Here is a 23,031-nt window from a genome sequence, read left to right on the forward strand (position 1 = left end):
AATCTACCCACAAGGGGAGGACACGAAATGCTGTGATTGGGGGAGATCTCAGAGTATGGGCGGGACATAACTGAAGGTCAAGTGTTGATTGGTGGGAAACTTCAAGGACCAGAGACGTGACAACAAAACTGCACACTTAAATTTGCAACTTTGCATAAGACGTGTGACTGGTTTGTGAAAGAGGAAACTAGAGGCGGAAAGGGTTCTCAGGTAGGGCTTTGTTTAATGCAGTACTTTCTGACATAGTTCGCGTTTAAGTTTAATCAGACTTCAGTTGGTGTAACTTCGGTGCTTGTTTTGTATTTCCGGAATGAATGCAAACTGCGAGTCCGTCATTATTTGCTTGCGGTTTATCAACCGAACACTCCCCTTTTGACAGCTGTGTCTGCTCGAAATGTGAACATATGTCTGTCAACATAAGTGGATCATATGGTGGGACTGAATGCAGGATTCTGTCGCATGCCGATAATTTTCGAGATGAGACGTGAAGAAATGTTTCCTTGTATGGCGTTTAATTTGAGAGGAGAAGATGCGAGAGGAGATAAGACTGCCTGCCCTTAAACTTTGTTAAATATTTGTATTAAAGCTATTTGTCAAAATGTACCGTGATAACCAGTGTTGCGACTTCAAAATTATAATGTACTACTATTGTCATAATAATCATTATAATTATAAAGTGTCGTACTGCGTTGTAAGGCGATCTTTGTCGTTTAACGTTACTGTTTTATTTAAATAAATGTTTATAATGACGAGACGTACAATGCCGTATTGCAACAAAGTCATGTTTAAGTAGATACAAAAGTATAAAAAGCATCTTGAATTAGTCGACATTTTCTTAATTCAGAACGAATTACACTTTAATTGATATACTTTCTGTGCCTCATTTTGTGTTATTTTTAGCTTTTATCTATTTCAGACGTTCTTCTGTATCCTCACATCTCTCGTGGCTCATGGCTACATTCAAAGAATCTCTCAGGGGAGGCACATTATTAGCAGACCCAAATTACTGGGAAAGGAAAAAGATCCTTAGAGAATGAAATGTGCCACAAAGTGTTACACTGGCTATTAGACTATTGCTTTTTCTAATTACCATTTTGGATTAACTGGATCATATGCTTGCTTGGTCCACGCATGATCTCTACTTAATATTGAAATCTACAGAACAGTCATAAGCGATGAGCACAGATGCTAGGAACATTTGAATAGCTGGCTGTAAATAACTAAAGCGGCAGTCTTTGACCCACTTGGATAAGCTACGCTTTCTTACTCTATTCTAGTAGTAAGCTGTAGGTCTGTTGCTGTGTTTTTCAGTGCTGTCACTGTGAATATAAGTCTTTCATTCTCCTCTTCCTTTGATGCCTTTAGTGCTGTTTCTCTTGAATGACATCCTTAGTAACACAGTTCTTTGCCAACCTATTTAGCAGCCAGGAAACCCATAGTGTAACCGATGATACACTGGAATAATACTAATGAAGTGAAACAAACTCGCTGCACTTTCAGCTTTCGCTTGGACTTTCTCTCTACTTTCTTAGTTAGGGGTTGCTTTCTGTACCAAGCATAAAATAAAAACATATTATTTATGTTAGACATAACCTGTATTTCAACTTTATCGTTGTAAAGGGACTCCTTACATCAAATCAAATCCCTTTATTGCCACTATATACACAAGTGCAATAGTAGGTGAACTTCCAGTTCTGACCAACATGGCAGTATGACAGATTACAAGTTACAAATAATTACAATTCTTTACAGTAGCAATTCTTGCACACATTTACACAGTAAAAATGTCTGTACAAATGTTAGACCACAATATAACGAACGACACAATTTACATGTAACTACACAGCAGCAAAAGTAAACAACGTGCGTAGTGTACACATAATAATGACACAAAATTTACATATAACTACACCGCAACAAATGTACAAACAGTGTGCGTAGTGTACAGTGATGCTTCAGTTGATGTGGTTTGTTATTCCAAAAAAATTAATTCTATGTAAACATAATTGATGACTTCCTTTATGCTGTACAGTTGTGGGACTGAGCCACCAGGGGGCAATGTCTGCAAACAGCAACAGTGCCAGTGGCAACAGCTGGACTCTTCTTACCCCTGAGGTAAGGTGGTTTGAAAATGCCCATATTTCAGGTCGAGAAACTTGCTGTAGGTTTGTTTGACAGAGACAGATCGTCTAATATAGTATGTGTTTCAATATACAGCAGACAGGAGTTGAGAATGTGGGTCCAGCAGCTGAAGGTAATAAGACCGAGGGGGATTCAGACGATTTATCAGCGCATAAAGCCTCAACAGAGGTCCATACTGACCTGGTGAAGAATTCAACTGAAGCATCAGCACCAGGGCAGTGTGAATCGGATCCCGGCCAGGAATCAGAGGACACAAAGGAAATTCATTCCACAGAGCCACCTCAGGTGTCTTAACTTATAAATCGCTGCTGTCCTTCTGAAACCTTGGATCTTCATATTTCGTATTTCATATTTATATTTTTTGGTTATGAATCATTATTATTAGTCACCCTTATATTTGTCACTGGGTTTTACAAATGTCTAACTTATAAAAGTATTTAAAAGGTGCTCGTCAACTTTGACAACCCAGCGTTTATTCATTTTAAATGTAAAGTATTTTTTCCATTCTCATCAAGGTTTCAGAAGGACAGCGACAAAATACTGCTTTATTTCTCTCTTTATCTTGGAATTTGATATGAGACTTTTAAATAGTCTAGTGTCCCTTTAAGATTCTGGCTACACTAGGGTGTTTTCATTAGAAAAGGGGGTGTTCGTTTTCAGAGCGCTCTTCGTCCACACTAGCATTTTCAAGCGTTTTCCAAACGCTGCCCATCCACACTGAAACGTCTGAAAACGCTTACATCCATATAATGCGCGTGAGTAAAACCCAAGACGCGTCAGCACCTGTCATATCTGTCAGGCGTTTATTTACTTTCTGCATTATTATGTTGCGGCAATGTGGAGCAAAGACACAGTTTTTTTAATTGATGGACTATGAGGTAACTTGGAGATGAGTCTCCTTCAACATCCTTTAACACAAGACTATAAAGCTGCGAAAGTTAAACTTAACTTAACAATAACAGCAAGTAATTCAATATTCTGTCTCCTAAAATTCAATCTAAAGTATGCATGAACTTACATTAATGCTATCAAACAGGAGAGCAGCCGATACAACTGCGTCACATGACTAAAATCGCTTCATCGTTTTTAAACCCCTTCGTATTCCTTCTCCTCACTACAACGGGAAACCGGCGTTTTCAATCATATCCACTTTCGAGTATATTTTAAAAAAACTCAGTTTTCGTTGACAAAAACGGCATCTCATTGTGGTCGAAAGGCCAAAACATAAATTTTATTGACTAATGTTTCTCAAAGAAACCTTTTATGCGGCTTTAGAAAATCAGAAATACACTGCATGCTTTTATTATAGGGAAAAGAAAAACTACAAGATGATTTAAAAGGTCCATTAAAGAAAAAAGAACTGCGGTAGAAATGAAGGCAGATTTTGGGTGAACAATCCTGTAAAGGCTAAATTGTAACAAAATTTTGATATACCAAATGTTTACCAGGTAAAGCATCCAGAGACTAGTGAGAGTCGAGCCCTACTAAATACATTAGAAGTTAAGGAAGACAGCACCTCACTTGAAGACCTCAGCTCCTGGACCCCTGACCATGATGAACAAGATGCCCTTACAGGTCATTCAGAGAGCCTAGACGGTCCCGGCACTGATGCTGAATCATTCTCTAATTCGTACACACACATGAGCTCTACCTCTGGATCAAGCACACATCCTGCTTCAGTTTGTCAGGGAGGAGAGGTATCTCATCTGAAGAAGACCAGAACAGAAGGTTGGTCGAGTCAAATGATACCTGTCACGTAAAGATTCCCAAATATTTAATTTAGTTTTTTTACCCATGTTTACTACTTGCTTGTTTAATACTTTATTTATGTGTATCTGTTCTGTGTATGTCTATATATTTTTGATAAAACCTTGTACGTGGTCAGAATGGAGCCTAAGTGACAGGTCTGATATGCAATGCACTAGCTGCATGACTAGCTTGACAGCTTGTTTTTTGTTTAACGCTGTATTTTATAAATGTATTTATACAGCGAGTCAGCTGTGTTTACATTTTGACGGCATCGTTCTCTCTGATATGCCCTGCTTTCAGCATTTGCTTGCAGATATTTTATTTAAAGCAACGGTTTGAAATTAGGCATATTGGCTGTGGTATTTTACACAGCTTATTGTACACCACACCACAAACGTTGCGTGCAGATGTCTGGCATTTCTTTTTTGCGCTCTGGAAGCCGTCCTGAGATCTCTGAAACACACTTGTGGAGGCAAAGCCCAGACTGATTTCATTACCATGGGGACTTACGGAAATAGAGCCTCAGACTCTTTGCACTCCTGGAGTGTAGACTCAATTCACCAAACAAACCAATATGGAATAATGCATTATACAGAGGCGTACAGCCGCATGAGAATCCAAATAGGACGTGTTCGTGGATGAACATTATTTCCACTTCATACCTTTACCATCATACAGTAATAAAAGGGTAGTTGGTTAATAAGAATGTTGTTAAGCATATTTATCTGCAAATACGTCCTATTTGTATGAATGACACTAGCTACTACTATATACTGTATGGACGCATCAAAAGGCCAACTTTAACTACTGTAAAAAAAATGCTGCTGTACTAACCAGAAAAATGGGATTTATCTTGATTATAAACTCATATGCCATTCATAACTAATGAATATGCATTAATCACATGCTTTTTGTGTAGATTTCAAGCCGGGTGTAGAACTGCCAGGAAAAAAAGAAAAGGAAGGAGATGGTTTACGTAAAAGAAAGATTACCCACCTGGGCTCTTTGGACCAGGGCAGGACTGAGTTGGAGGATGATGAGGAAGCAGAGGAGGAGGAATTTCAACTGCCTCAAGGAGAGGATGAAAAGGTCTTTTCTTTGAACAAGTGTATCCTGGCGGCGCTCATTCTGTTAGGTCTAGGAACCATTTTCTTCTCTGGTGAGTGTGACGCACGCTTTCTCTCTCTTTTCGATCATTTGAGGCTACTGGCCCACACATTTGAATAGTGACCTGACAACAGAGCAAAATTTTGAATGTATGTGTTTAGTTTTCAATATCCTGAAAGTTTTTTTAGTTCTGCCTCGGACCTACGCCATAGCCTACGTGTCAGTTGTCATTTATAATTCTACTTCGTTGTCTGCGTCGAAAGGCAATGACCACTAGATGTCTGTGTCCACGCACGTGTTGCTTGTGTAGTTCCGACACTCGACTATATACTGAACTTAAGTTTCAGGTTTTCAGTGCAGTCTCAGAAATTGGTATATGGTGTGTCTCCATGTGCATGTCACAATGAGTCATGTGACTAAAGGCATTGTACATGTGGAGTGGGCCATATCAGAGAGTGCATTTGAGTATTTACTGAGTATTTAGTATGTGTCTGAGACTGAGGTGTGTTATTTCACAGGTGTGCTCATGGACCCAGATGACGGTAGGAGAATAGAAAGCATGTGTGAGAATTTGTGTGAAGTTAAAAGAGTGGCACCATTTAGGTTTTTGCTGGTGATTGGTTAATGCATGTGCTGTCGCTTATCTGACCATGTGCTGCTGAATATGAAATCATTATCACTGTGTGTTGTGGTGGCGTTCTCAAAGATTTCGTAAATCATAACACGATATTAGTCACAATTAAAACTCTGTATTTTCAAAATAATTCACAATATACTTTTGATGTCATAAGAACACATAAATATTTAAAATATCCTATTTTCAAAACATTTAAAACATCATCACTTAAACTTAAACTCATGTACTGATGGTTTAAAATCTATATAAATCTGTACAGTTAAAAGAATAGTTCACCCCAAAATAAAAACGTGGTCATTATTCACTCACCCTCATGTTTCATACCTGTACAAATTACTTTGTTTTGATGAAGACAGAAAGACATTTGAAAGATATTAGGCAATGTCAACCTCTGGGACATCATTGACTACCATAGTAGGAAACGCTAAATGGTCGCCAAAGGTGCCCCAGAAATGTTTGTTTTCATAAATTCTTCAATATCTCATTTTGTGTTCAACAGAAACAAAAAATATAAGAAAATTCTACTATGGTAGTGGTTGATGTCTAAGAACTGAAAATTGCTAACATTCTTCCAAATATCTTGCTTTGTGTGCAACAGAACAAAGAAATGCATACAGGTTTGAAACGACCTGAGGGTGAGTATTTCATCACAGAATTTTCATTTTTGGGTGAACTATCCCTTTAAAACTATGGCTGCTGCTATTGTTTATAAATGACGTTTAATTTTCAAATAGGTGCACAACAGTTCTGAACAGCTGTAAATGAAAGTGTATCAGATGAAATCACTCTTAAGTGAATGATTCCTCATGCACGTGATCAATACACAAGTTGTCTTGCTGTCTGGATGTTTTATGTTAGTCTTGTTCTTCCCCATCTTTATCACGCTATTTTCTAAGGTGTCATGTTATATTACCCAATCTTTTCTTTCTCCTCTCAGAAGGCGACATTGATGTTAGAGAGTTGAAAGATAAAGCAAATAAGGTCAGTTGATGTTCTCTCATTGGCTGTCTGATTTCTATCGGTTATTCTCACACCTACTCGCATAGAATTGAACAGATGTAGATTGAATATGTTTGTTTTTAACAGGAGTGGCTGAATTCTGAAGTATCCAGAGACACACCTGTGGGTCCCAATCCTCCAGACATTTTAAGCAAACAGGCAAAGGATACAGATGAGCAAATGTTTACACTGCAAGCACAGCTTCAGGTACAGTCACATGCAGATCTGTAATATCATCTATACCGATGTACAGTTTTGGAACAATTTAAATATGTGGCATAGTAATTTACTGTAGTATTACATTCCTTCTCTGACATTAAAAAAGGACAGTAGCACAGCACTACTGAAAAAAATTGAGCACATTACACCCGTCCTACTCCCTCTGAATTGGTTTCCAGTTCATCTTTTTTTTTTTAAGGCCTTAAATGTTCTGGCTCCTGTTTACCTATCTGAACTTGTGACTGTTAACATAGTGGCTAGATGTTTAAGCTCATCAAATCAGAGACTGTTAAGGGTCCCCATATCAAGGCTAAAAGTCTCTTGAATGGCCTCCCTTTATCCATTAGGTTGATCACTACAGAATCTCAGTTTTAAATTAAACCCAAAACTCACCTTTTAGAAAAAGCCTATAGCATGTGAGTCATATGGAGTGTGCTGTATTTGTATACGTTTTATTTCTTGTTGTATGTCTTTCTGTTTTGTTTTTACTCTTTATATTTGAAAAACTTTTGTAAAGCACAATGGTTCAACGACTGTTGTTTTATTGTGCTATATAAATAAAGAAACTAACCTACTTTTACTGTATATGCAAAAAAAGATTAACCTCTTTGCATGTGAGATGAGTAACAAAGTCACTCCTGTTGTGAACATTAGATTATGATCTAGTACATTTGCAAGCACTTTTATCCAACGTGACTTACAAATGAGAATATAAATGAAAGTGTTTAATCCAAAGGAGAAAGTAGTCCTACAATACCTAATGCATTACTAGAACCTAATATATATATTCTTTTTATTTAAAGAAGCAGGGAAACTGAAGTTTAAATGATAATGTGTTATATTTTTGGTCAACACAGCAACATCAAGGGGAATTGAAAGGAGTACACCATCTGGTAGAGGAGGGAGAGATAGAACGTGCAAAGAGAGAAGAGCTGGAGAAAGACTACCAGAGGATACAAGAAGAGCTTGATAGACTGCCTGCTCTTCAGAAGGAGCTGGAGCAAGAGAACGAGAGAATGAAAGAAGAAAATGAGAGAGCAAAAAAAGAGCTGGAGGCTCTACCATCACTGCACAGAGAACTAGAGGATCTGAGAGCTCAAGTTTCACAGCTCACACAGAGCACAGGTAAAACACGCAGACACACAGGTTGACATGTTTTATGGGGACATTCTATATAGTTCCATTGATTTTATATCAGGCTTATGATATATTCTATTCCCAACACCTAAACCTAATAATCACACAAACCTTTCTGCATTTTTTACATTTTCAATAAATATCATTCTGTATGATTTATAAACAGTTTTCCCTGATGGGGACCAAAAGAATTTCCCCACAAGGTCAAAATCAACTGGTATGACTATCTTTGTGGGGACATTAGGTCCCCACACAGTTACCAGTACTCACTTTTTTCCAAATACACAGTTTTACACATAATCATAAACTACATAAGACAATTGACCTTGCTATAAAATTGTTGCTTATGACTTTTGCAGACTGCACTTACCGTTAGCTCACTGACAAAATGTTCAATGCCTTGTCACTACATGTTAATGTTTTCATCTTGGCTCTGTTTCAGAACGAGTAGAACATGCACATCCTCTTACTGCCTCTGGGATGCCCTCTAGTGGAAACATCAGGAACGTACTGCCCATCGAACCACAAGATATAAAGCACACGAAGCACTGGGACAAAAGAGCAAGGAGAGAGAGCCAAGCAGGGAGGAAAAAGAAGAAAAAAAGAAGAAAAGTGGGAAGAAAGACGGCAAGGAAAGGAGAGAGAAGGTGACTGAGGAAGAACGTGTTAAAGAACAGAAAGATTGGAAAAAAGATAAAAGCAAGGCGGAGGAAGGAAAAGCAGGGAAAAGCAAAGACTTTAGAGATGAGAAAGAGAGGAAAAGTGATAAAAAACGAGGGGAGGGTAAAATAGAAAGAGGAAACGAGGCAAAGAAAGCTTTTAAGGATTGGGATGAGAAGAAAGAATGGAAAGAAGAGAAAACATTGAAGAAAGACAAGCACGAGGGACAGGACAAACATAGGAGAGACCAAAAAGACTGGAAGGATACAGGAAAAAAGAAAGTGAAAGAGGACAAAGAGAAGGAATGGAAACCGAGAGGAGACAGGAAAGATTGGAAAGAGGAAAAGGAATGGAATACTGATAAACAGAGTGACCAGAAAGAGAAAAAGAAAGAGGGTAAGGAGAAAGATGAATGGAAAGGAGAAAAGGAGTGGAAGAAAGGAAAAAGCCAGGACAAGTTCAATGATAAAACAGAGAAAAAATGGAAAGGAGGAGAAAAAGAATTTCACAAAAGGTTTGCTGAAAAGGAAATGGAGAAAATTCATTTTAGAGGGAAAGAGAGGGAGAGGTCTACAGATGAAGATTGGAAAAGAGATAAGTTAAAGGACGATAAACAGAGAAAGGCATACCAGGGTAAACATGATGAGAAAAAAAGTCAGAATGAGGAGAAACGATACAAAGATGAGAAGGAACGGAGCAACAACGAGAGACACAGGCGTGAACATTCAGACCAAACGTCTTCCCATCGCTCTAAAGACCACCAGAAGCAACACCACCAGATAAATCCTGAGAGCTACTGGCCCAGACAGAGACAGAAGATACAACACAACCACAGACACAAGGAGACGTGCAGCGGTGTAACAGAATGTGCTGGTGTCGAGGGGCTTTCTCCTGTCAGCCTGCAGGACTTTGAGATCCTGCTCCAGAGCTACCTGAAGAAGATCCAGTTTCCTGAAGAACGAACATCTGAGAAGGAAGAGTTTAGTAAGCTGGTGAGAGAGTTCTTCACAGACGGGTTGTTTGTGCATGAACGGATGCCGTTCAGCGAGTTTGTGGAAGATGTGGCGGACATTTTGGAGGATATGGCAGATGGAGAAGAGAGCGATTCGGAGGAGAGCGAGGAAGAGGATGACGATGATGACGAGGAGATGGAGGCTTTGGAAAGGGAGGCGATGGAGATGTTTGCTCTTCCAGTGGAGAGCAGAAAATCTAGAGGTTGAAAGAAGTTTAGAAACCCCAGGAGATTGTGGAACATGAGGAAACTATCAAGATTATTTGTTTATATGTCAAATGCTACTGGAAAACCACCGCTTGCAGTCCCTATAATATAAAAGCTGTTTTGCTCACTGTTTTCTGTTTGGCGTTTTTGGGGAATGTTACACAACCTGTCCATTACATAAAGTTTTTCATTACATTACTTTTTCTGGGTATACTTATCAGAAGAATGTATTGTTTTTCTTTGAGTTTGAGAGTTACAAACTAGTACAGTCAAGTCCAATTTTTATTTCTAGCTTTACAGTAGTTCATACCTGTTAATTTGGAAGATTAACTTCGCTAATACATTGCGTACAAATACTGAATAGAATATGTTTGACTTTATTTAATGTTCTTTAGTTTTGTTATGCTCATCATATGTTAATTCTTAAATTACTGTGTTATATTTAGGGTTGTGACTTTTGACCCAGTGTTCGATTTTTTTTTTGTTACTATTTAAACCATTTTATGGAGGATATTTTTAGTAAATAATGTCTTTGTCATCCTGCACTTTTAACTGGTGAGAAATGTTGCTTAAACAAACAACAAAATTGAAATAAGTCCTTCAAATGAAAATGTTCAGATTTCCTTTGTTTAATTTAGAAAGGGAGTGAAGGTTTGGCTTTATAAGTGTCATTAAAAGTCCCTTTAGCACTTGTCAGTGTGTAAGCTGTCAGGCAAAACCTCTTGTCCCTCTGCATTCCTGCTTTTACAAATGCACCGCTGTAAGTAATTTGGTGTTAAAATCGATTTATAAGTACTTGAGGCAAGAGGTTTGTCACACACAACTAAATTCTGATGTTATTGTAATCTAATTGTTATTTTTCAATGCGACCCTGACAAATATTGTTCGTTTTTTATTGGTTAGCTGTTTACTGTAGCTAACAATTGTTTGTTGTCATAGTTCAAATGTATTTGCTGAGAAACCTTCACAGAATAAACACAATGGATACAGTTATGCAAATTGTATTTCTTTATAAATGTATTCATTCTTGAGCTATATCTTATATTTGTTTCGTCTTTAAAAACACTTTTTTTTCATTTACTCTTTGCAGCTGAGAAATTTATCTTATCATCACAAACACTGTAGATAAGCTTGCAGTTCCTGAAAACGATTTTCTCGGTTCCTCTTGTGCTACACACAGTAACCCTAAACAATATGCAAATGTAAGAAAATGTTTATAAGTTTACTATCAATCTCAAAAGATAAACATTCATCATTTTACAACATACTTTTTTTTCATTTGTACAAGTGCATAAAGTCAATTTAACAGTTAAAGTTATTCGCTGTTTTATATGTGATGGTCAGTGAGAAGTGATTCTCACTTTTCACCTCTGTATATTTTCCTTAAAAGCCCTGTGAGGTTTTTGCGTGAAAGAAGAAGTGAAAGAAGCAATAAATAACTCAATACATCAAGGCGGAATAGCTAATATGCCTCTGCAGACTAAACGCACATGAAGAGATTGAAGTAAGCAAAGGTTGGATTTGAGAGATCTCTCACTATGGATTTGTATGCATCTCCCTCAAACCGCGTCTCTTTGCGCATCTGGTGGATATCTGCACTGTGTTTAAGTATCTGCAATGTCAGCTTTGCCCTTATCACGAGACGCTGTATAACCATCGAGGAGCATCTTCTCAAAGACATGCCCAAGACTCCATACTGTTACCGTTTACCAGGGATGGGTCTATACGCCGAATGCAACGTTACCGACCTGCGTACAGATCTGACAGAGGTCAGCCCAGAGGTTAGATCCCTTTGTATCATCACTGATATTAAAAGTATTCCTGCCAACGCCTTTTCAAACTTTCCTAATTTGGAGGTTCTTGAAATAAAAGGGGAAAGTTTGGTGAGGATTGAGGCTGGTGCTTTTTCAGGCCTTAGGAGTCTGAAAGAATTGTGGATGCTTTTCAACAATGCGGAATGTAGTTCAGTCAACGTGGAAAGTCTCGCATTCTCCGGCTTGTCTAATTTGGAGAAGTTGACGTTAATAGGTCTTCGGTTAGCTAATGTGTCAAGCATTATATTCGATCCATTGATAAAACTAATCCGATTACAATTGATCAGGACTTTCGAACAGAACCTTGGTGATATTTTTTGTCATCTTTCGGAAGGAATGGCCAGTCTGAAGGAACTAAATGTGCTTGACAGTTTCATTTCGACTATTGAGAATAACGGATGTTCAGACGGGTCAAAGAGTTGGCCTTTGAATGTGCTTGCTGGAATTCAGAATCTTGACCTAACGGGGAACCTTTTCGAAGTCATAAAAACACACACGTTATCTGCCTTCCAGAACCTTTCCAGCCTTATGATTGAGTTTAAAGGTGAATCGCTCGATAGCATTTGGGAATCTGGGCTTGGAAACGTCAGCGATTTGACTTTGAAAGGTGATGTGATGAGCAAAGGCAACACAAACGTCAGTGACTTGTGTCACCTCATCTCCCGCCTCCATCCTCGATCCCTCAGCCTCATTTACGAGAAAATAGACAGATGGACGGCCGAGGATTTAAAGGATTGTAAGACCGAATTGATAAATTTGTCCATTGGCTGTTCAGAGGTGACACATCTAGACTTTGACTTCTGGACATGTAAACCAGAGATCCAGACATTCAAATTTTACAGCATGAAGTTAACAGAAGCTCCATTCTGTGTTGCAGCGAATGGAACTGTGTGGTCTGTAACAGCACTTGACCTCTCCGAAAACCTCCTCAGAGAAGTTGAGGGAGACCAGTTTGCTTGTATGCCTCATCTTGAAAAACTTGTTCTCAGCAACAACGCCATACAAAGACTGATGACTCATGCATTCCGTGGTTTAAAGAACCTTACCTTTCTTAATCTCAACTCAAATAAGATCTCAAAGCTTACTGCAAACGATTTCAGATATCTCTATTCTTTGGAGGTCGTTCTCATCAACGACAACATTATAGAGAGCATTGAGGAAGGAACATTTCGTCACCAGCATGAGCTTCGTGAGTTGGCAATTGGCAGACTGGAATATGTCTATGAGTTGTATATCAGTAAGATTTTTCATGGATTCCCACCGAAAATGCAGCGGCTTAGTATTGATGCACATTTCGGAACAAATTTTTACCTGGGCAAGGCACCGCAGCCCAGTGGGACGTTTGTTCTGGAGCTAAAAGGAGATCGATTGGGTTTCATCGGCTGTGACGCTCCCGTTTTAAAAGCTGTTCGCGAGGTAAAAGTGACTTGCGCTTATTTCATATGCAAAAATGACTTCATGGCACCTTTTTTCCCAAACCTGGAATCCTTCGAGATCACGGAGACGTCAGAAAGAGTGTTGATAAGTTACACAGACATCAACACTTTGCACCGTCTGAAGCGTCTCAAGCTTGTGAACCTGAGGTTCAATAACAATACAGATGTAAGAAGAGTCTTCTGGAACCTGACACAGCTCCAGGTCCTTGTTCTGGTAAACTGTCACATAAGCTTCTTGACCAGGAGCATGTTCCAAAACCTGACATCTCTGCAGCTCTTGCGTCTTTACAGTGACAGCCCTCTAGTGTTGGTTGATGGCACGTTTGATGTTTTGCCGGCGCTAAAAGTTTTTTTTCTCGATAGAGTTGACTTCCAGTGCAATTGCATAAACGGCTGGATTCTTGAATGGGCGGAAAGCACCAAAAGCGTGCAGGTTGTCTCCATTCAAAAGCAAGAGTGCGTGTGGCACTATCAGAAACGCAACTTTTTGGAAACTATGGAAAAGTTGTGTCAGACTGACACGCAGTACTTGTGCTATGTGGGCACGGCTGCCTGTGTTTCTCTCGTGATGTCGCTGGCGGTCGGATATCGGTTCGCTCGCTGGCCTTCCGTGGTCCTCTACTTCCGTCTGAGAGGTTTGGCGGAGAGGATGTTTGGCAGGCAGTGGCAGAGGAGGAGGAGAAGACTTGAGCGGGTAGATGGAGAGCTGGAGGAGGTCAAGTATGATGCCTTCGTGTCATTCTGCAACCGAGATGAAGCCTGGGTCATGGAGGAGATGATTCCAAGACTGGAGGAACAAGGCCACCTCAGACTGAGACTTTGTCTTCATAACAGAGACTTTGAGGTTAGACTTAAAAAAAAACAATGTTTTATATGATGATCTGAATTTACTGTAAAACAATTCACTGTGGTAAAAATCGTTTGTAACATCTTCCAGGTGGGGAAAGGTATTGTGGACAATATCAAAGAGAGCATCAACAGCAGCCAGTGCACCATTTGTTTGATCAGCCGCTCGTATCTGCGGAGCAACTGGTGTGGTCTGGAGATCCGAGTGGCCACTCACCACCAGCTGGAAGAGGAGGATTACCGTCTCATCCTCATCTTTCTCGAACACATCTCTCCCTTTGAGCTCTCCGCTTTCCATCGGTAATTTTGCCTATCCTGTTTCTGATTTTCGTTGGTGATTTGCTATTAACAAATTGTATTAAAATTTCTTCCCATAGGTTGGCGAGACTGGTGAGATCTCAGACATATTTGGACTGGCCAGAGGATGAAGCTGATAGAGTCAACTTCTGGGATCGTCTGAGGAAGAACATTGTGGAGGTAGACACGGTGAGAAAAACAGACGGGGTCAGGGATTAATGAGACGATGAATGATACAGAAATTGAACGGAATGCAAACTATATTTATATAGCTATATTATTGCAATACTTAAATATTGAATATTTATATTCTTAAATATTTCTTTCTTTTTTTACAGAATGCTTCCTGAAACTTCAGAGTGAAGCAGGCTGTATTTTTTTTTGCCACAACCTATTGAGTAAAAACGGTCTCATGCATGCATCACATTGTGTATGTTACAGTATGATGTGTGATGTACTGTAATATAAACCTTGTGCTGTCCTTTAGTATTTAAAATGCTATCAGTGTATATTGCTGTTGACACCATGGTTTACACATTGTCTGTATGATTCTCATCTGAAATCAACAATAAACATTGAAAATCTAAATTCATGCTTTGAACATAGACATCATGCATTTAGAAGATATCCAAAACAACTCAGTGTACATTCCATAAGGATCAAACCCACATGCTTTACTAGTTGAGCTACAGGAAGAAAATATACCTTTTAAAAAATATTAAAGAGAAAGTTGTTTTTTGAATGTGCCATTAAACATAAGAAAGAAAGAGAGAGTTCTCTAAACTTCATAAAGGCTCACCCAAAAACCACTCAACCATAAAACCACATCTGCTGTGTTTCGTGCTAAAAGTAATTGCAGAAAAGAGAACATGATTTAATTCACATGATCAAATAGTAAAGGTTAATACAAAGTATGTCACATATTTAATTAAGTTCAGCAAGTTTAAAATATGTATATGTCTTGGTAAAGAGGAACTGAACTGAATATAGACTTCCTTGTGAAGCTTGGCTGAATCTTTTTCTCTTTAGAGACAGTGGATGAAATATGATTCTGCTAATCCACAACTAAAACACTAGATAGCGCTGTTACACACAGACTCACTTGAATAAACGATGACTACACTACAGTCTATATCTGAAGAATTTTTATTTTTGGGTGAACTAACCCATTAAGATGGTTGTATACTCTACATCTAAAGTGCTTGTGATATGCACCTCTTTCTAAAACAAACCCAGTTTCTCTAACGAGTACTTTTGTTGTTAGTCATCTTTGGCAGGTAAATCAGATTTCCAATGGGTGTGTCCGGTAGAGGGCTTCAACAAAAAGTGTTTTTGTCTTCGTAATTGGAAAGCGCATGTTTTGGATCGTTCTCACACACTCAAACTCTTTCTCCACATAAACGTGCATCTGCATACATAACAAATGTCCTCGTATAGGACGAATCGTGACTTCTTGACCTTTTTGCTTTGGAAAATAGTGGCACTGCATGTTCAAAAATACGTCTTAACTGTCGAGGTGTGGCTGGACGATGATCTCACTATTCCAATCTCACTAAGCAACGTACATGCTCCTGCTTGTGAAAGGCACCCAGGTAATGCAGGCATGCATCATGCAGTTACGCACAGTATAGCCAACATATAAAACTATACATCTGAAAGGGGCAAGTGTTTTAGATAATAGTATAATAGTATAAAAACAACCAAAGTGGTAGGTTGTTATTATTATAAGCCTTCTTCTATTTCTCACCTAATTTTCAAAAGTAGGCGTGTGTAGACAATGGATTTGTATGAGAGCTACGTCCACATAACACGTACCACTCTTGAGTAATATCCTGCTATCCCCACCCAAATAGTTCTGGGCACACGCCCAGTTTTTTTATGAAAAAAGGCAACTTGGGAAGATAGGAATTCACAGACGAGGCATCATTGTACTGACTTTGAAAAGGCAAGACTCTGCGGAGAATTTGGGGATACTAAACTAGGTAAGAGTTCTGTTTAATGCTCCTATTTCAGAGGGACAAACCATGTTTCGTTTGTTCAGACACAGCCTGTTTATCAAATGTCTATTATAAATAGATGGGGCAACTTTTACTTTTATCTGGTGTTTCGTGACATGGCTCATTGAACTGGTTTTATGTGAACGCAGCTCCTGCGCATCACAAACGTGGCGCCCCATAAATAAACTTCAGCGTCCAATGGAAATGTGTCACTTTCCGTTTAATCCTCTCAGTTCTGCGTGAATATTTCAGTCGTTACGAGCGACCGTACGGCTCGATTTAATTCGGTGACAACAAAAAGCCTATCCGATTCCCATGTAACGCAAGACCTTCTCCTCTTACACTGCGAGGAGAAACCAGAAACCTGCTTTTTATTAATTCATTGCGCTTTTTATAAAGTACGAGCGAATACCCGGATTAGGTGAACAGACCTGCATATGCCCCTTACGCGACTCTGCATTGACTGTTCGGGCGTTTGCAGGATGTTTTCGATCCTCAATCGGACAGGGCGCAACCTCGATGTGTCAAGGTCGACACGGCCACCAAAACGCGTGAATTATAAATGCAGATGCCGAAAGACGTCCAGTAAAACAGGGGGACTCGAAACTGCTTGCTGGCCGTTTCAAACATGCTGAAGAAATTATTCACACATCGCGGATGGCGAGAACAAGTTAGGGATGGAAAAACAAGCACCAGGCCTAGCCTACTTTGGTCAAAGGAAAGAAAATGTAAAACACAGATGATTTGTAACATTTCTACAAAAAGTTAAGGCAAAGAGTCCTGCAGGGAAACAAACTTCGATGTGAGGGAAGAGTTTGAAGAAGCTCCACACCTGCCCCCACAAGCACCAGCGCAAGAGAGTTGCCTCATTCCGTCAATCACTTTCTCAAACTCATTCTTCACTTTATTCACCCACAGACAAGTTTGACATTTTCATTAAACAACAAAAATGTAGCCTGGAAAGACATTAAAGGACTAAATAATTATTAAATGACTAAAATGTGAGGCATTTGTAAAATTATAAATAAAAAATATATAACTTTTTTGCACTGCATTAAATTACATTTTAGCATTAACGGAGTTGTCCGTAAAAAGATGTACTGGTCATTTTCTTCCAGTATCCGTTTTTACGTCCTTTTTTACAGTGTAATTTATAGAACGAACGTATGCACAGAAAACATATTCAGATGTGAAATCTATAAATCCAAAATAATCTTGAATTTGTGCGCAGGGGCGACGGGGTCGCGACGCACATTTTTCTAGGAGCGTCATCGAGATGGAAATAGTTAAAATTGTAGGAGTGCCGCGAGAGAAACAGAGGCGCGCCTCGCGTTTCCGCGCGGTTTAAGACGCACGATGTGAATCGAGCCTATGTCTGGTCAGACACTGAGGTCCCGCTAAGTAATTTCACGTTAAAGACCGTTTTTATAAAAAATGAATGTTGCCGTGGATTTTCGCGTACGCACTCTATAATCAAATATTTGCGAATGTTTTGATGCTGGTTTTAGCTGGTCCTAAGCTGGTTTAAGGTGGTCAATTCAGCATCAAAACATGCCTAACCCAGCATATGCTGTTTTTTTTCAATAGGGAAGTGAGGCGCCATGGTTTCTCACAGCACCACAGAGGTCATGAATGTGGCAGTATACATTAGCCTGTCCCAGCACGCTGTCAGTGCACATTTTGTTTTGGCAGGTAGTGCGGGGATAATGTTGAGGTCAACTGGTTTGTGAGATGTCCGAATTTCACAACGTCATTAAAATGCAAGTTTGTTTGGGTCCTTTGGGTTTCATCAGTAAGAGCACCTATCAATCATCCTGTCCATGAGCCTCCTTTTGTCTGATCTACAGTGCTTGCATTGTAACACTGTAAGTGTAACATTTCGTAATAAAAACAGATCTCTAGAGCAAATACAAAAGTCTTTGTTTCTCACAGCCAAATGCCCTCATCATATGAAGAATTCCTATGTGCTGATGCAGTATAAGTAATGCACGATTTCAACAAGACAATGAGTACATTCTACCATGTCTTCCTTCTGTGTTTTCATGCAGTCGATGCTCTCTCTCGCTCTCTGTCTGTCTCCCTCTCTCTTGTAATTAGGTTAATAGGGGTGCATCAGTAATTGAAAGAACGTCAGAGCACTGGTGTGGTGTACTAATGTTAGTGGTGTAGTGTAAGTATTCAGGTGTGACGTCTGTCAGATGGAAGATTTAGCTGTGTGGCCTATAGTATTACCCCATGACACACCTAGATCAAAATAATTGATAATTTGAAGATAAATATGATGGTGTAATCGGCAGGCTTTGAAGAGTATTTATATCAATTAAATATAAAAAATAGCTGAAGGTAAGAAAATATAAGCACTATCTGTTGGATGAATAAAAAATGATGGGTTGATTTTAATCCAGGATTAGGTAAAGAAGGGACAAACATAAGTGTAAATTAAATGAACCTAGACATTTTCTAGATTTGAAATAATCATGGGTTATAACAGCGGTTAGATTTGACCATTTTCCCTTTTTTAACATATTTGTATATGCATATGAACAACAAACCCAGTTTTATGGGTCAATTTTGCAAAATTGATATTTTTACATTATCTGAAAGCTGATTAAATAAGATTTTATAGATGTATGAGTTGTTAGAATATGACAATATCTGGCTAGGATACAAACTTTTAAAACTGAGGTATCTGAGAGTGCAAAAAAAGGAAATTCTTGAGAAAATGGCCTTTGAAGTTGTTAATCAGGGGCACTGTAGCAGATCATCCACTCACAAAAGTAAAGTTTTCATATATTTAATATAGGAAATTTACAAAATATCTTCTTTGAACATGATCTTTACTTAATATCCTAATGATTTTTGGCATAAAAGAAAAAACGATCATTTTGACCCATACAATGTATTTTTGTTGTTTACTACAAATGTTCGCGTGCTACTCAAGACTGGTTTTTTATGATCCAGGGTCACATATGTGTGTATTTTATATGTCCTTTATGACATTTACACATATTGTTTACATTGTTTATGTGTGTCTCATCTGTCTAATGTACTGTATGTGCACTACTGAAGAGTACTGCTAGAAGAGAACTGCTCATTTTGTTGTACAGCTGTGCAATAACAATAAATTGTTGGTTCTTTTCTTTTATATTCTATTTTAACCCAACCATCGGATAAAAACATACTAGCATTTTCAAGTGTGTAGATAATAAATTGACATAATTTTATTAAAATAGTTAAAGCACAAATCCCCCTACAGTGTTCGAATTTGTAATTCAAAATACATATTTTTAAGGTATACTTCATTATATTCTTCATTAATACAAGCTTTCCTGTGACTCAGGGGTAAGACCAAGGCGCTAGCAATGCCAAGGTAATGGATTCAATCCCAGGGATTGCATATAATTAAAAATGAACAGTATAATGCAATGCAAATTGCTATCAAATGCATAAATGTCAATATTATTCTTTATTGTATTTGTCTAGCCTATATTTTTGTGTGAAAATTGGGTGCTGAATAATCACAACTCTTAAAGGGATAGTTTACCCCAAAATAACAATTCTGTGAACATTTACTCACCCTCCTCTTATCATGTAAACCTGTATGAATTTGTTCCGCAGAACACAAAAGAAGATATTTTGAAGGATGTTGGTAACTAAACAACGCAAGTACCCATTCACTATATTGTATGGACACAAAACCAATGCGAGGTTAAAGGCATTGTTGTTGTTCGGTTACCAACATTCCTCAACATAATTTCTTTTGTGTTCTGCAGAAAAAATAAAGTCGTACAGGTTTGAAAAGACAAGAGAGTAAGTAAATGATGATAGAATTCAATTTTACGTAAGCATCAGTCTTGGTTAGTATCACTTGCTTGTTTACTGTACCTGTGTGCTTGTTACGAATCTCTCACTAAAAGATAAGCCTCCAAAATGTCACCTGATGGAAACACAAATTACATCATGAATTATTTGTTAGTGCCAAATATGCGATGGGGATCACAAGAATATGAAATAAATACAATAGGCTAAAGATTATTACTTTGTGTGTTGGAAAGGAACCTAAAAATGAGTTTTTGTACAAGGAAAAAAGCCTCTGCACACTTAAAAGTACGCTTACGGGCTTCTGTGTAGGTTTGCTGTCGGAAGCGAGAGAGAGTAACAGACAGGTAGCAGGCAACCCCTGTGGTAACGTGAGCCTGTGTCCTCAGTGGATAGAATGTCTGTTAAAGATCAGAGGTTCCATTGTCTTGTGATATAAACTCTACAGCTCCACACTCTTCTCTCCCTTCTTCATGCTTTTTAATTATTCTAACATCATCTCTCTCCTCGGGTCAATCATTTTCCAGTGCCTGGTCTTGCTTTTCAGCTATTTCGGCTCCTGAAATGTAATTGGCTGACATTAAAATGTTCTCCTTGTGATACATTGTTGCAAGATAGAACGAGAATCAGTAAATATATGACATGAACGTGAAATGTCAAACAACAGTTAATTCTGCTCCTTTAATTTGATTGGTCAATTTGTTTTCAAAAGCGCTTATATTTTTCTGTGCCTATATTACAGAATATTATCCATGCCAGTACAGTAGTAACAACAACATATATACACGATTAAACACGATAATAACAATATATCTTAACAAGTTCTTCTCTTTTCTGTACAGTTCTAGATATGGAGGGCGCCATCAAAACAGTTGTCACGCAGTTCCTGTCAGCCGCACGGGGCAAAGAGAATTTGAGCGGCAAGAGTTTCCAAAAACTAGTCCAGAGTCAGCTGGGCAACATTATGAGTGTAAGCAGCACCCACATGTGCCTAAAACCTTCTCAGCTAAAGTCTAAATGTCAGGATTAAGTCTCATTATCGGTCTTCATTCTTGGCCGGGCTAAGCTGGTCAATGCTAATTGTGATGCGGTCAAGTGTCAATTATTAAGGATGTCACAGTCTCTCTGTCTTTATTAGGACACAGACAGCTCTTCAGCAGTCAAGGACATGATGAAAGGGCTAGATGACAACCAGGATGGAAAGGTCAGTTTCCAGGAGTACATGACGCTGATAGGCTATGTGGCTAAGTCAGTGTGCGAGCAGAAAGGACAGTCCAATGCGGCCGGCGGACAATAGGCTGAATGCAACAACGTCCAGAAGCACATATGACATTTGGGTTAATGAACCGCTGATTGTGATTTGTAATACTGGAGTCTTGAACAGATCTTCACGGAAAATAGGGAAGACAAGGGCCAAGTTGTATTGAACTAGCTGTTTAAACATACAAAATTACTGCTATAGGGAAAACAAACAGTTAAATTGGCCCAAAATTGTTCCATGATATAGTGCTTGTAATAATTTCCCTGTGTCTAGACATTTTAGTACAACAATTACATTTAAGTCTCGGTTGGTACAATATTTACATGTATTCTGATGTGTGATTATACAATCTCTTACCTGTGGCCCAAGTGCTAAGTCGCCTATATGTTTTTGTTACAGTTTTGCTTTCGTCCAAATTTTTTGTAACAGATATTTTTTGTCATTATAAACAACTTAATTGTTTGTCTGAAGATGTTTACTCTTTATAATTTCCAAACCGGATAGCCAAAAGCACGATATACGAATGATAAAAGCAGGATCAGTGTGCTTAAAATGTTCAATGCTCATTATTGTAACGCCAACATTTGTCCAGTTGGAGGAGGGACGAGTATATACAGCATATGGTGACAATGTTTTTTGTAAAATCTTTCAATAAAAACAAAGCAATGAGGATGAAGTCCTTTTGTTGTCATCAACATTTATTTTAAATACTGTGAGCAATAGGCTGTCATACTTTGTCAGGTTTTCTCTTCACGGTTACCGTGGTCTAAATAATGAAAAGTAACAATGGTCACAATATCTGATTTTCAAATGTCAGTCAGTTATCTTTAATTTTTTTATCTTTAGTTTTCTCCCTTTTGGCAAATCGTGCTTAAAATTTGATTTGCAGGAATTGAGAAAGAGAACTTGTAAACATTCAAGGTTTTAAGGCAAAACTTTTCAATTGGTGTTACATTGTTTACAATATTATCATATGTGTAAAATGAAAGCTGTATCTGAAGAGTTACTTTAATTTTTATGTTAATTTCAGTTAGTTAGCAATTTTGTTATATGCTTCTGTCATTTTATTGTTTATGTTGTTATATAAGATTAATTTTATTTTTAGTTTAGCTTTGTTTACTATTATTATTTTAGTGCTTTTAACTATTTCTGATGAAACATTTTTCCTCAAAAGTCTTAGGCCAATATTTGAATTGATTTTAATAAATAGAAACGTTTTCAACGTTTTCATTTTAGATTTTTTTTTATATATATATATATATATATTGTTCTGATAGCTGTAAATTCATTATTGCATTAGCCACTTCTACAGCTCATCTCTGAAATGTAAACTTAAAACATCTAATACAAGGTACAGTAAACAGCACATTGTTTTATAGGCACATCCTGAGCCCTACATCAATGCACCGGTTTCAGGTATTTTGTGTTAATTTGTGTGTTTGTTCAGCTTCAAACTTTGGCTGGCAGATGTGTATGGACATTCTTTGTATAAGGATGAATTAACACCTGTTCAGCAGTATCAGGTGTGACAGGACCACTTGTAGTTAGTTACTCTCTTACTCTTACACACAAACACACCATCAGCGACTCTCAAGACCCTCAGGCTGTTAGCAACCACGGAGGTGCCACATGTCCTTGTTTGGCTTGTAACATTATCAGCCTTCTGGTACCTGACTCCATTTCATCTTTACA

General features: G+C 38.3%; 3 protein-coding genes across 3 annotated transcripts; all 3 read left to right on the plus strand.

Moving 5' to 3' along the window:
* The first annotated feature begins 116 nt into the window (after positions 1 to 116).
* On the plus strand, positions 117 to 10,862 carry pbxip1b (pre-B-cell leukemia homeobox interacting protein 1b). The gene is given in 10 exon segments (XM_056762057.1): positions 117 to 210; positions 2,033 to 2,115; positions 2,218 to 2,427; positions 3,591 to 3,870; positions 4,811 to 5,050; positions 6,573 to 6,616; positions 6,722 to 6,841; positions 7,711 to 7,978; positions 8,442 to 8,549; positions 8,552 to 10,862. Coding segments are annotated over 9 exon segments (2,646 nt in total). The 5' UTR covers positions 117 to 210; positions 2,033 to 2,058; the 3' UTR covers positions 9,871 to 10,862.
* Positions 10,863 to 11,006: 144 nt separating this feature from the next.
* On the plus strand, positions 11,007 to 14,818 carry tlr19.1 (toll-like receptor 19, tandem duplicate 1). The gene is made up of 4 exons (XM_056762055.1): positions 11,007 to 13,963; positions 14,057 to 14,265; positions 14,343 to 14,451; positions 14,601 to 14,818. Exons 1-4 carry the CDS (start codon positions 11,408 to 11,410, stop codon positions 14,610 to 14,612), a joined length of 2,886 nt encoding a protein of 961 aa, XP_056618033.1. The 5' UTR covers positions 11,007 to 11,407; the 3' UTR covers positions 14,613 to 14,818.
* Positions 14,819 to 16,089: 1,271 nt separating this feature from the next.
* Positions 16,090 to 22,015, plus strand: si:ch211-105c13.3 (uncharacterized protein LOC325758 homolog). The gene is made up of 3 exons (XM_056762056.1): positions 16,090 to 16,244; positions 20,921 to 21,048; positions 21,217 to 22,015. The coding sequence occupies exons 2-3, from the start codon at positions 20,929 to 20,931 to the stop codon at positions 21,373 to 21,375; spliced, it is 279 nt and encodes a 92-aa protein (XP_056618034.1). The 5' UTR covers positions 16,090 to 16,244; positions 20,921 to 20,928; the 3' UTR covers positions 21,376 to 22,015.
* The last annotated feature ends 1,016 nt before the right edge of the window (positions 22,016 to 23,031 follow it).

This window comes from Triplophysa dalaica, chromosome 12, assembly GCF_015846415.1.
Source record: "Triplophysa dalaica isolate WHDGS20190420 chromosome 12, ASM1584641v1, whole genome shotgun sequence".
Lineage (NCBI taxonomy): Eukaryota > Metazoa > Chordata > Actinopteri > Cypriniformes > Nemacheilidae > Triplophysa > Triplophysa dalaica.